Consider the following 12,910-nt stretch of genomic DNA (forward strand, 5'->3'; position numbering starts at 1 on the left):
AATAAAAGGTTGGCATGGTGTTAAAATATATTTTTTTAATGTTCAGAAATAAAAAAATATACTGACAGAAGAACGACAAAGTGAGTTATAAGCTAGATTTCCATTAGTCGAGGGAATTTTCACAAACGGACGGACAATTTTACTAAACAGAAACATGTGTCCTAAAAAGTGCTGAAAGAAAATTGTCGGCTCAAAATTAGTCAAGAACTATATCCTTAGCTTTAAAGTTAAGCATATATGGAGAGTGTTAATCAAAAGGATACTCCTCAACTTCAATAGTTGATAACTTTAAAATTTAGAAAAAAATAAAATCAATTTGTCATATCATTCATGGATCTAAATATATATGACAATGGCTGATAAATTGATGTACATTTATCAATTCAATTAAAGCCCCTAAATTCGGTAAGCCAAGGAATGAGAAAACGTAACTATAAACGTTATTTGGGAGAAGGGTACGACCACCCTCCCAAGAGAAATCACAAAAAAATCGAAAATTTCGTTGAGACTTGAACGCAACATAGACATGAAATACAAAAAAAAAACTTTTACAGTGTCACCAGAGGCCTCTAGGGACGTATCCGCTAGTATAGTAACAACGGAACATAGAGAGGGACCATTTAATTTTCATTAAACATTATACTGTACGATAAAGCCATATATCTTGGTCGTTCATATGATGACTAAAAACTATTTTTGGTCATGTGTAGAGTAAAGTTTACCATATGAAACAGCAAATTTTTAGTAGTGATTAGCGTTTGTCATATTGTCCGTAATGTGTTAATAATCAGTGGAACTTAGGCTTGGGAATAGTATAAAAATCGGGATGTTTATTGAAAGCTTTTATATTTTTTTATTGCTGGATATATTTCTAGCATAAACGTAGGAACGTATTAGGATATATATTCAAGAAATCAAGGCTTCCCAAATTAGGGGTTTATCATTTGCTCAAGCCTTATCGTCAACCTAATTGCCCCGCCAGACAATAAAGAAATTTAATAGGGAAGGGGAGGGGAGGGTGGTGTGTGGATTGTCCCATCCTTTATATGGATTGAATGACTGACAGCTGATGGTAATGTCCCTTTTTATTAAAACTTTTATTATCCAACTCTTTCCAACTTTATTGACAATACTACTAAAATGAAAAGCTGAAATTTGCAAATGACAATTGATCCTTATTAATTTGAATCAAGACTGTTAAAAGCCGTGAAGAAAAAAAATGTCCTTTGTAACTTGTACACAGAAACATAGATAGTCCACAAGATATATACACTAATCTTGATTTGACCGACATAACCTGTCCTATATTCATCTACGCTTGTATGCTTTGGGTGTATTTAACATGAAATGTGATAGATATCGCCAAAAAAGGGATGTCTGCAAAAGGCCGCTAGCAAAAAAAAATAACAAAGTGTGAATCCACTTCTACCTATGTATCACTTTATAAAATCATCAAAACTTCTATGGAGGGAAGGAACAATAGGATGTTTATTACACTAGTCCTTAAAATTTATAATAACGTTTTTATTCGTTGGCTCAACAACTTTGGTAACTTTTATTGAATTTTATTGGTCTGTTCATTAGTAGAGTCATTTTATGTATCATCAATGGGGATGTGGATGTGAAAATATGCGGAAGTGAATGCGACCCCCCCCCCGCAAAAAAACTACATCCAGATAGAATTTTAAAAAAAGAAATGCAATATCATTCATCTGATTCTCTTTGAGGATATATATATATTATATACTAGGCTTTCATTGATTCTTTTATGTTCTTATTCCAATACTAGAACAAGTATATTCATTTATTGCGCAGCAATAATAAGTTAGGATTATGCTTTATTTGATTTCTCTCCATGCACAATTCAGTACAAGAACTATTATTCACACTTAAGTATCGGAACAATAGCTGAGCAATTACAATTTTACAATATTTATTCTTTAAAAAGTAAAGCCAACTGTAATACAGAAAACAATAAGGAAATAGAGTCTCTGGTCTGGGCAAATAGAAACTGCAAAAAGACTGTAAAGTCTCTACAAAAAGTTACTTTAGAGTCTTTACTGTACAAATCAATATGCATTTAATGTGGTAAAGTCTGAACTTATTGTGTTCTAAAAGTAATGGTATGTCTGACTGACGTACAATCCCAAATTATAGAGTAGCTTCGCTCCCATATAAAGTGCATTCGATTCTTCGTGATAAGTTTATTATTAGAGCTCTTTATTGTACAATACTGTAGCAGACACCTGAATAAAGTATCCTTATTGAAAGATATAAAATAAGGCAGGGAAGAGACAATGGATTGTTATTTAAAATATCCAAAGCTTTGTAAAAATAAACACCCATTCGTTAGCTTAAAAACTTGATTGGGTGATACTGACTAGCAGTGTTCATTCTTTACAGCCAATTATAATATTCAAAAGGGGCCATTTTGTTTAGCAGAATTGGTGGTGAACATCAATTTATCATTAATGTCTTATCCTTTAAGATCCCTTGTTTAATGAAATTTGATACAATGATTAAAATTAAATGAGTTAAAAATGGATGATTTTGCAGATAATATATGTAGATAAGAAAAATTATTAAATCCTTTTTTTCAATTTTGCTATGACTTGCGTAATTTTATTTTTTTTAATTTGTGATCATTTTATTTTAAAGTCTATATTTCAAAGATTTTTGTGTATATTTTGATGATATTTTAACAAAAGTATTAATTTGAGACGGTTCTTGAATAAAAATTGGCTAATTAAATAAATTAGATGCCAGAAAATGTGATAAACTTCATACAAAAACAAATTTATACCATGTAAAGAAGATAAGAAGATTGGTAAATTGTTCAAATCTAAGACTTTGTGTCAGAGTATAACTTCCCTACAACTGGCAAATGTCTGTTTGTCTGTCTGATAAAGCGCGTAAAAAAAATGAATGTAACTTGTTCATGTAAAAAAAAATAAAGATGAAAATAGCAAAAATTATCCAGCTTGCGAAAATGCCATTAATATTAATTTATTGACATTACCTTCTCTCCTAACCGCGGTAATAACAAACATAACTACCCTTATTTTCCATGGTGCAAAAAGAACACACATTTGCTTGTCAGAAAAAGAGGATTGCTGAGCAAATAATTTGTTTAATGCATATTTGCAAGTTTCTGTTACATTTAATTATACAATTTACACAACATTCAAATAACTGACTAATTTTTTTGGTCGCAAAGTTAGAAATGGAATGCTTGCTAATGGAGAGCTAATTATAAAAATATTTCTTCTTGTTTTAGAATTGTTTTAAAAATCAAAAGTCAGATTTAACTAATTTTTAAAAAACCATATAGATTACGATATAAGATCTACTTTATTATCAGATAATAAAAGATAGAAAAAGGAACAATTTAGATGGTTTTGTTTAAACAAAATTAAACGTATTTTTGGCCTACTGTGAGAAAAATGGGTTGAAATTTTCATTTTATCAGATTCCATTGATAGATATTAAAATGACCGCCAAAATTAATGATCAACGAGTGTACAGTATTTACATTATTTTTTTATTAATGAGACATCGTTAATTTTTATTTGTTATTGATGCGTTACTTATGGATAAAACTTTCTTTGCAAATTAAAAAACTTAGTACTTTCAAATTATACTTATTACAGTTTATAACTTACAATTAGATCTGTGCAACCAATATGTTTTTTTTTACACTGATTGATTTTAAAGAAGCCGAGATAATGTAAAGAGATAAGTGGATAAAACCTAGATAATGTACCCAGATAAAATGGGATAAAAATGATAATTCTAATGTTGGGCTACTTAAATTATACAACAGCTTTAAATTAAACAAGGATGATATCATTCCAAAGTGGAAAGGAATGAGGGAGCGAGGGAACATTAGACAGTAAATTTAAACGGTTCCCAAAGTTTTATAACACCCTCTATCAATAGTTACCTCAAAAAACTTGTGTACTTTTGATTGGTTGGTTCAACCAATATTTTTAGTCTTCATTGGGCTTATCTTTTTATCATCAATGGGGATATACATCAATTTGTCGTCCATGGGTGAATACTGAATATTTAATTCAAATGAACATTTGATTTTTACCCAAAAAAGATTTAAAACTAAACAGGCATTTTTAAATTATAGAGTTGTTTTGCTAAAGGAGGTTTGGGTCAAACTAGGGTGGGACCAACCTATTTCAAGCCATATTTTCTTTTAATTAGTTTTTGATTAATTTATGGAAGGGTTTAGGTAATTTAAGGGTTTTTTAAACATTACAAAATTATGTTATTTTAAAAATATACACAAAAAATAATAGCATGAAAAAAAAAATGCTCAAACCATGAAAAATTTAGCTAAAATGTTATCTTAAAAGCAAATAATTTAGGCGCACTGCCTTTTTCCTTTTCAAAGTATATTTTATCTTTTGTTAAATCTCTGCCTCGAAATTAATCAAGCATATTTAAGTTTAGTTTTTAAAACATTTTTTTAAATTTTGATAAAAATAATAGTTGATATTGCGTTATTTAATAGACATAGGTTTTAACAATATGACAGTAATGACCATCGTAAAGTTGACTATAGAATTGGACTGAATCAGTGATTTTTTATTGTTTTTACGCTATACAAATTTTAAAAAAATCTAGGAATGATAATTTTAAAACCCCGCCAAATGCCATATGTAAAGTAACACCTTCTCTGATTAGGGGTATCAGTCATTCTAGATGGTCACAAATTAAAATTCAACAAACAAGGATGATTTATAAAATATTTCCTAATATAATTATTATTAAGTTAAGCATAGTTTTCAGCGATTGTAAGGGATACGACAATGGACAATAACTTACCCTTCCTCTCTCCTAATTATGACAAACAACCCCTTATGTAAGTTAAACTATTGATGTAAAAATTAGAACATTTTTTTTTACTTTTTACAACTCAATTAAGATTTAAGATTGTTTATCCAGTAAAAAGCAGACGATTATACTAATGTTCTAAACTATAATAAGTTCAACTAATGTACCGAAAAATATAATAAAAGAAAAGCTTTGCTGTTCTTTTAACAACATAACAATAATGGAGTTCCTTAACTATTTTATCTTTTGTACAACAGTCTTTTAAAATAGCTCATTTGTATTTTTATTAATTTATTCATAAAAATATACATTAATTCCGGAAATTGATAATAATGCTTCATTAAAGTTTTATTGTAATCAGTGTAGGTGTATCCAAAGTTTTATAACCTCATTTTCTTATTCGTTGGTTAAAAATTAGAGTACTTTTTTATTATTTTGGTTATAATATACTTGTGTCTGAACTTTTTAAACTACAAAAGAAGCAATTTTGTTGATCATCATTGGAGATGTATATCAATATATAGTCCATTGTATTATCCCTTAGGATTTCTGATTTTGATTAACTGCTTAAAATGGTTTTAAATTTCAAAATTGAAAATTTTCTATTTTATGTAAGAATTTAAAAATGTAAATTATGCCTTCGTCATGATAAAATAATCATGCTATATAAGGATTTAAGTGTTATAAGATTTTTTCAAGAGGTTTCGAAAAATTGGACTTTTACTTTTGAATAGTATATAAACATGCTTTCACTTTTGAAACTACATTTCACCTTTAAATCAGCTATCAAAGCCAGAAAATCAGCTATCAAAGCCAGAATTTCATGTGTAGACGTGTTTTATAGTAACGTTTTCTTATTCATTAGCCTAATAACTTTGGGGACTTTTATTGAATTTTGACTGGCTGGTTCATTAAGTTGAATGTCAAACGTTTCATCCACAAATTGTAATCTACAGATGGGGTAATTTTGTATATCATCATTGGGGATGTACAATAATTCAGAGGCCATTGTCTCATCCCTGAGTCACTGGCATATCTAGAGAAATCTAGGAGACGATTTGATATTGTGAGATATAGTTAAGATACTCAAATATAAGGGATGTAGGGATAAGACAATGACATTAGATTAATCTTCCTTATATATCTAAAGTAGTCTCTAAATATTGAAGGGGAGTAAGTGTTGTAAGTTTATTTTGCAATTGTCCCTTCACTTCCTGTTGGGCTGTTTATTATACTAGTCCCCAAAGTTTTATAATAACGTTTCAAATTCGTTAACTAAACAACTTTGATTTGTTGGTTTATTAAGTTGAGTGTTCAAATGTTTAAACCACTAACGGTAAACTACAGAAGGGGTAAATTTGTGTTTCATCATTGAGGATGTCCATCAATTTATCGGCAATTGTCTTATCCCTTTAAATTCCTGATAATTTTGTATTTGCATATAGTTTTGGTCACAATACAATTTCTCTGCACGTTAGGGAAATAGGGATATAACAATGGAAAAACAAAACATTCATTCCTAGAATTTTGCATATTTTAGGATTTTAGGGATAAAACTATTAAAGATAAATTCATCCTCGCTCTTTTTTTTTGAGTCAAAATTAATTTATCCTATTGAACTATCCTCACAACCCTGTTTGAATAAAATATAGATAAACATACACAACAAGTGATAGAAAAAAACATATAAAGAAAAATCATCAAAAATTGAACTCTAAATTGTAATAGTCCTGAAACTTTTATTTAAAACAATATCTAATTTCAACTTTGGAGACTTTTTAAAATTTTGACTGGTTTTGTTGAAACCTGTATTGTCCAAACTTCAATGATTTTGATATATCTTTCATCATCTTATGTATTTATGACATATTTAGGATATGTTTGATGCACATTTAAAAAGCCAAAACTTCCTTATGGGTTAATACTTTTGGAGCAGTTATGTTAAATACAGAATTTGATTTATAATGGAAGTTTAACTCCCTGTATAAAAGTCTAAATAGCATACAACATTGTCTTTTTATGTCATTTGTTTACTTTGCTGTTCAAGGTTTGATGGATAGATAAAAAGGTTTAAAATCTACAAGAACAATACTACTCATAAGAAGTGCAGCATATAGTTTTTCCATTATTACAAGGATATCTACCTAACTTGTGCCTCTTTAATATGTTTTTTTTTAAGAAGGCATTTTCCATTATGGCTTCGAATTCGATCAATATCCTTTAGATTAGAACCGGTTCTCAGCCATGATGAAAAATTATGTAAAGCATTGTATTGCAGACAATTTTCCACGAATATTAAAATGAAAATCATGAAATTAAGACCAGCTTTCTTTGCCCAGGCCTGTAACCCCTCGGGGCTATGAAAACTGGTTTTAATATCATAATTTTTAATTTTAATATCCGCGGAGAGCTATTTATAATACTATAATAATACTACTTGTCCTTTCATTCATAGTTTTAATAAATGAGTATAAGCTTAGTGTATGACAATTCAACACCAAATAAATGGGGTGTAATTTCCCTTAGGTAATCAGATATCTCCTACTTTTACTGGGTTTCTTAGTCAACATGTTCAATGTTATAACAGCACTTTTTAAAACTTAAAAAGACAATAAAACCTTTATTCTTGTCGCCTCAAAACCTTTTTAAACATAGCCTAATGTTCCTTATTTGTCTTTTAAAACATTTATTTAAAATGTTTAATATTTTTATTTAATTTTTAAAAAGTGACAACATCCTTAAAAGAGTAGCCAAACAATCAGAATGTCTGACAAATGAACAATTTTAAATCTATAGAACGATTCTAACAGCTTGTAAGAATAATCAGAGTTATCTTAACTTTAGAAGAGTGTATCTATATTACTATTGCAAAATTTAAAATTTTCTTTGATATTCTTTAAAAGGTTACAAGATTGACATAAAAATGACCTCTTATGAATACATACACACTCACATACGTATTTTACACCCATTTCTATACCAAGGGTTCTTTTTAAAAGGTTGAGAATCTAGACGTTTCTTATTCATTTGATAATAGTTTTTTATCGAATTGTATTATAAACAGTTCGATTAATCCATGGATATTAAAATGAAAATTTTCGAGGTTAACAAAACTACTGTTCATGATTTTGATTCTAATATTCGGGGAAATTGTCTATAATTCGATGCTATACATGATTCTTTAGTATGGATGACAACAGGTTCTTATCCTCAGGCTATTAAACTATACTGGAAACAGTTTCCAACTTTTTTGTAAAAACAATCTTCGAATTTAAAGAGTCAACGCCCCGTATTTTCACACATAAGGTAGAAATTTAAGCTCAAATAATATGCTTAGATGTATTCTTTTTGGCATAGGGGACATATTTTCTGAAATACCTAAAGTAGTACAGGGCAGACGAAGATTGGATTATTATGATTTATTATTATTTAAATATTCGAACCAGGAAGGAAGGCAACGATGAGCTGTTTATTATACCAGTCCCCAAAGTTTTATACTGTCGTTTTTTATTCGTTTATTTAATAACTTTTGAGATTTTTATTGAGTTTTCATTGTTTGGTTATTTAAATTGGGTGTTTAAAAGTTTCTACGACTAATTTTATTATACAGAAGGAGATTTTTTTAATCTACTTGGGATGTACTATATCAGTCTATTGGCCATTGTATTAACCTTTCAGATACCTGGAGTTAGGAGGAAGATTTATTTTTATTCCATTGTCCTATCCCTGTATCGTTGTGGATTTTTGCAGCACATCCCAAGTTCAAGGCATAATATTCACCTCGTTTTCATGGGGAGTATTCTCAAAATTGATTTCTTTGGGGTCATATTCTCAATATGGTCTTTTTATACAGCTTTTACTATTCTTACAAAATTGTTTTGTTTTTATTTTAGGATTAATAACAAAATATGCTACGTTTGTCATAAAATCATTAAAGTTGACCTTTAAAAATATAGAATAAAACTTTTGAAAATCGATTTTGAAAAAATGATACCTAACAAATTGTTTTGTACTATTAAATGTTTTTAATACCTGTTAGCTAAGTCAATTTGGCATCATATCAATATGGGGAAAATATCGTTCTCATATTTTGTATCATATAAATTTCCTTTTACATACACATATTGTTTGTAACATAATGGAAACATCCTATTATACTGATGCCCACATTATATTGCATTGCAGACATCACATATCCTAAATATGTTGGCTCATTTCTCAAAATTTACAAAGATTATCCGTGTCTGGAAGATACCATGCTAGCTAGATAGCTGGATAGACAGATACCAAGACATCCAGATAGCCCGCATATTCTCGCAAGCCATCAAGCAGATATGGGTTTCAAAACCTTGAAAGGATAAAAACAAAATGTAAGAAAAAGAGAAGAAAAGAATGGAGACTATTTTAGGACCCTAATTATTTGAATAATGTAAAAAAGTGAATTAAAATAGTAACAAGTGAAAAAAACAAGCACAAAAATGTCCAAAGAACTATTGCCAGGTACGCCTGGTTGGTGGAAGGTTTGTTTCGTGTACGGCGACCAGACCAAGTACTATAGAAAGCTGTATGGCCGGAAGTCGCAGGTTCGAAGCCTTAAAGGACCTGGTAGTGGATATGCGGCGTCAGCAACTGGTAGCGCGACCAGCGAAGATCTTTCAATGTAAGTTTCTACATTTTTAAAGATAGTTATTAATACAAATAAGTTAATTGGTTAGATTCCAATTTTTTGATATATCTAAAATATATTTGAATTGCTTTCCGCAGATATAAAAATATAATTTTTAGATTTTCGTGGAAAATTTTCTGCAATACGATGCCATACAAGATTTTCAGTATGAATGAGAACCGATTCTAATCCAGCGGATATTAATCGGCTTCGAAGCCATGCTGAAAAATATTTCAAACTATGATAGTCCTTTAATCTCATAAATAACATTAAATAATAACTTCCTGGATGCTATTTCTTTATAAATATCATATTAAATAGGGATATAGTGAAAGGCAAAAATAATGTTTAAATCCTCTATAAAAGGTAGTACAGTTTTATTGTCTCTTTTTCGGTTAAGATCTTGCCAACTACTGAAACGTTCGATTCCTTTAATCGTTCGAGTCCCTAGATGCTTGATCGATAAGCCATAATCACTTTTATTGAATGTAAAATATTCTAGAAAATATCTTTAATTAATTTTCAAATAAAGCTTCACGATTAATCCTAATACCCCCTGCCTTCACCCCTGTAAAGATAAAAATAATGGCTATATCATATAGAATTTTGATAAAGACCTGAGTATAATGTGTGAAATTAAGACCGGTGAGAATTCTTCTCAAGATTTATACAACACATGCATGTAATTATAGAGTGTATAATAGACTATAAAAGTTTTAAAGATTTTTAATCAATATAATAGATTTGAAATCTGCATAAAATTTTAAGGATTTTTTATAAAATTAGTTTTTTATATAATTCTTTATTTAAAGGCGCAAATACGATTTAAGTTCATAAATTTTGACCAATAGGATAGCTGGATTGGAAACTACCTACGCTCTAATTGGTTGAATGATGTACGTTACTTAAGCTTCTCCAATCAGAGCGCAGATAGTTTTCAATCCACCAATCACAGATGTCAAAATTATTTAACTTAATCTGTATTTGCGCCTTTAAATAAAGAATTATATAAAAAACTAATTTTATAAAAAATCCTTAAAATTTTATGCAGATTTCAAATCTATTATATTGATTAAAAATCTTTAAAACTTTTATAGTCTAGTGTATAATACTATTTGGATCTTACACCAGATTTTCATTTTTTCTCTCAAATAAATTAAAACACGCAGAGGGCTAAAGTAACGATTCCCATCTTCAACTCTCTTTACCCCAACCCCTCCCTTCCTACTGGATGAACGAACTGACCAATAAATTGACGACAATTTTTCCCCTGTCATAATATCCATGTATATTCTACACCCATTGTTACTATAGCTAATTAATAATTTAAATGTCTTCCAAAATATTAAATGTAATTTTCATTGATATAATCAGCCCAAGCTTTAATCTCATAACATTTACGGTAACGTCTGACTCAAAAGTACACTTTATTTGCTGTACATATTATAGAATTGAATATGTTGATCATTATTAATACAAATAGATCTAATTTCTTGCATCATTATGTATCTAACATAATTATACGGTTGGCCCTTCCTTCTATAAGGATAATAAGCAATAGGCCTTTAAAGCTGCAAAAATGTGGTAGCTATTTTCAGTATCGAAGTTACTCTTAATTTTAAAACTCCATTCGTTAGTATCTTATATTATTATTAGTAGTAATTCCTTTCATAAAAGAGCATCTACTATACAACATTTTTTTGTCCGTTTGACCTCATGTTTGTTGAAAAGAATTATGGTACTTTCACAGCTTCTATTTAAGATAGACTTTCGAAATTCTCTAAAATTATAAGTGTCCTCTCTAAATTATAGTCTGCCATTCCATTATACTAATTGAAATTGGTTGGTGTGAAGAAATACTAGAAAGTCCGCGGATTTTTTTATAACCAATTTATCAGTATTACCTAAACACCTTATTAAGACACTAAAAGTGTTAATTTCAAGGCCATGAGGCTGAAATATCAAATATGAAATAGATATTTTACGTGTTTGCCAATTATTAGAAAAATATTCTGCATTTTCTAACTGAAAAATGTTCTTTAAAAGCAAACACATTTTAACAAGGAGGGGAGAGTAGCATAGTAGCCTAAAACCATCTAAAGGCTTATATTTAAAAAAATAGACTAAAAGCTTCCTGGGATCTCTATTAAGCTTTCTAAAATAGAGAACTAAATCGGTTTATTTGTTAGCTAGATCTAAAAAAATATTTTTAAAAGTAATGTATAATATATATGCAAAATCTTCCCGGGAAAGCCCAACTAAATAGGTAAGTCAATTTCTTTTCGTTTCAGACAGAAAAACTAAGTTTATAAAACTTAAAAGTATTTTTTATAGAAAAATCACGAAACCTTTAAAATGATATATATGTAAGGTTTCGTGATTTTGTGCTCGAAATAATATGATTTTATTTTATGTTTTAGGTTTTTTTATTTGATTTACTTTACATAAAATGTTGAAATGCGTATTTTTTTCAACGACAAAAAAATGCATAAAATTGAGTTGAATTGAAGTGTTTCCTTTCCTTAAAAACATCCTTTTTTATTTGAAATTATTGCTACAACCATTGAGTTACATTTCCTCCTTCAATACTTTTCACGGATTTTATTCAAATTTTAAACAAAGATTTTTGTTAAATTCAGGAATACAGTGATAGGCCAATGTCAACATTTAATTTTAATATATTTACTCAGCTTTTTTATAACTAAAGTATGTCTGTTTGTCTATCTGCCTATTAAAAATGAGCTGTCTCGTTAAAAATTCCACAGACTAGACTAAACAATTTGTATGGTGCTGTATACTGTATTGCATTTTACTGTTCATTGTTAATCTAACATATCATTTGCTTGTTGTTAATGTTCTGTTAAAGAGTGGCTTCGCTCTTAGTATTTTACAGCAACATCCGTCCGTTTGTTTATATTTCCTATAGCCTTGCACCTGTTAACAGAATCAAACAAAATAAATATCGAAAATTGGAATAAAAATCCCCGGTTATAAAAGGCATACATTTGCAATACGAAAAAATATTCCCTCAAATATCAAAAAACAACTTTAATATTTGGGTGGTTACTTGATCTTTTTTTTGTCTTTTTTCTTAATATAGTGCAGTTAATATATAAACATCAAAATTAGTCAATATTGGAAATTATTATTTACTACCTCGAGTTACACTGTCGATTACTACACACATTGATGATATACAACATATGTCGACAAAGTGAAAGGGGTTGTTATTACTTATTAGGGCACTCCACTCTTATCAAATATTGCTTTTCCAAGACATGGATTTAAATTTTCTTAGTGTTTTGTGAAAAAAATACAATATAAGTGTTTTAATTATTTAGCTTGTAAAGTAAATTATCAAGAAATTTAATTTAGAATATCACTTAAATTCACGAA

The 12,910-nt window shown here is 29.0% G+C and overlaps 1 protein-coding gene across 2 annotated transcripts in view; it reads left to right on the plus strand.

Moving 5' to 3' along the window:
- LOC145319454 (uncharacterized) overlaps positions 1–12,910 on the plus strand; it is a 453,173-nt gene that overhangs the window by 105,066 nt on the left and 335,197 nt on the right. Inside the window, exon 2 of one of the 2 annotated variants that reach the window (XM_080161601.1) lies at positions 9,082–9,508. The exons of the other annotated variant lie outside the window; for it this stretch is intronic. Coding sequence (XP_080017727.1) covers positions 9,327–9,508 — 182 coding nt within the window. The 5' untranslated portion in view covers positions 9,082–9,326. The remainder of the gene's footprint in view (positions 1–9,081; positions 9,509–12,910) is intronic. 2 annotated transcript variants of the gene reach the window in all.

Source organism: Acartia tonsa, chromosome 1 (genome assembly GCF_053477335.1).
Source record: "Acartia tonsa isolate MP-2025a chromosome 1, ASM5347733v1, whole genome shotgun sequence".
NCBI lineage: Eukaryota > Metazoa > Arthropoda > Copepoda > Calanoida > Acartiidae > Acartia > Acartia tonsa.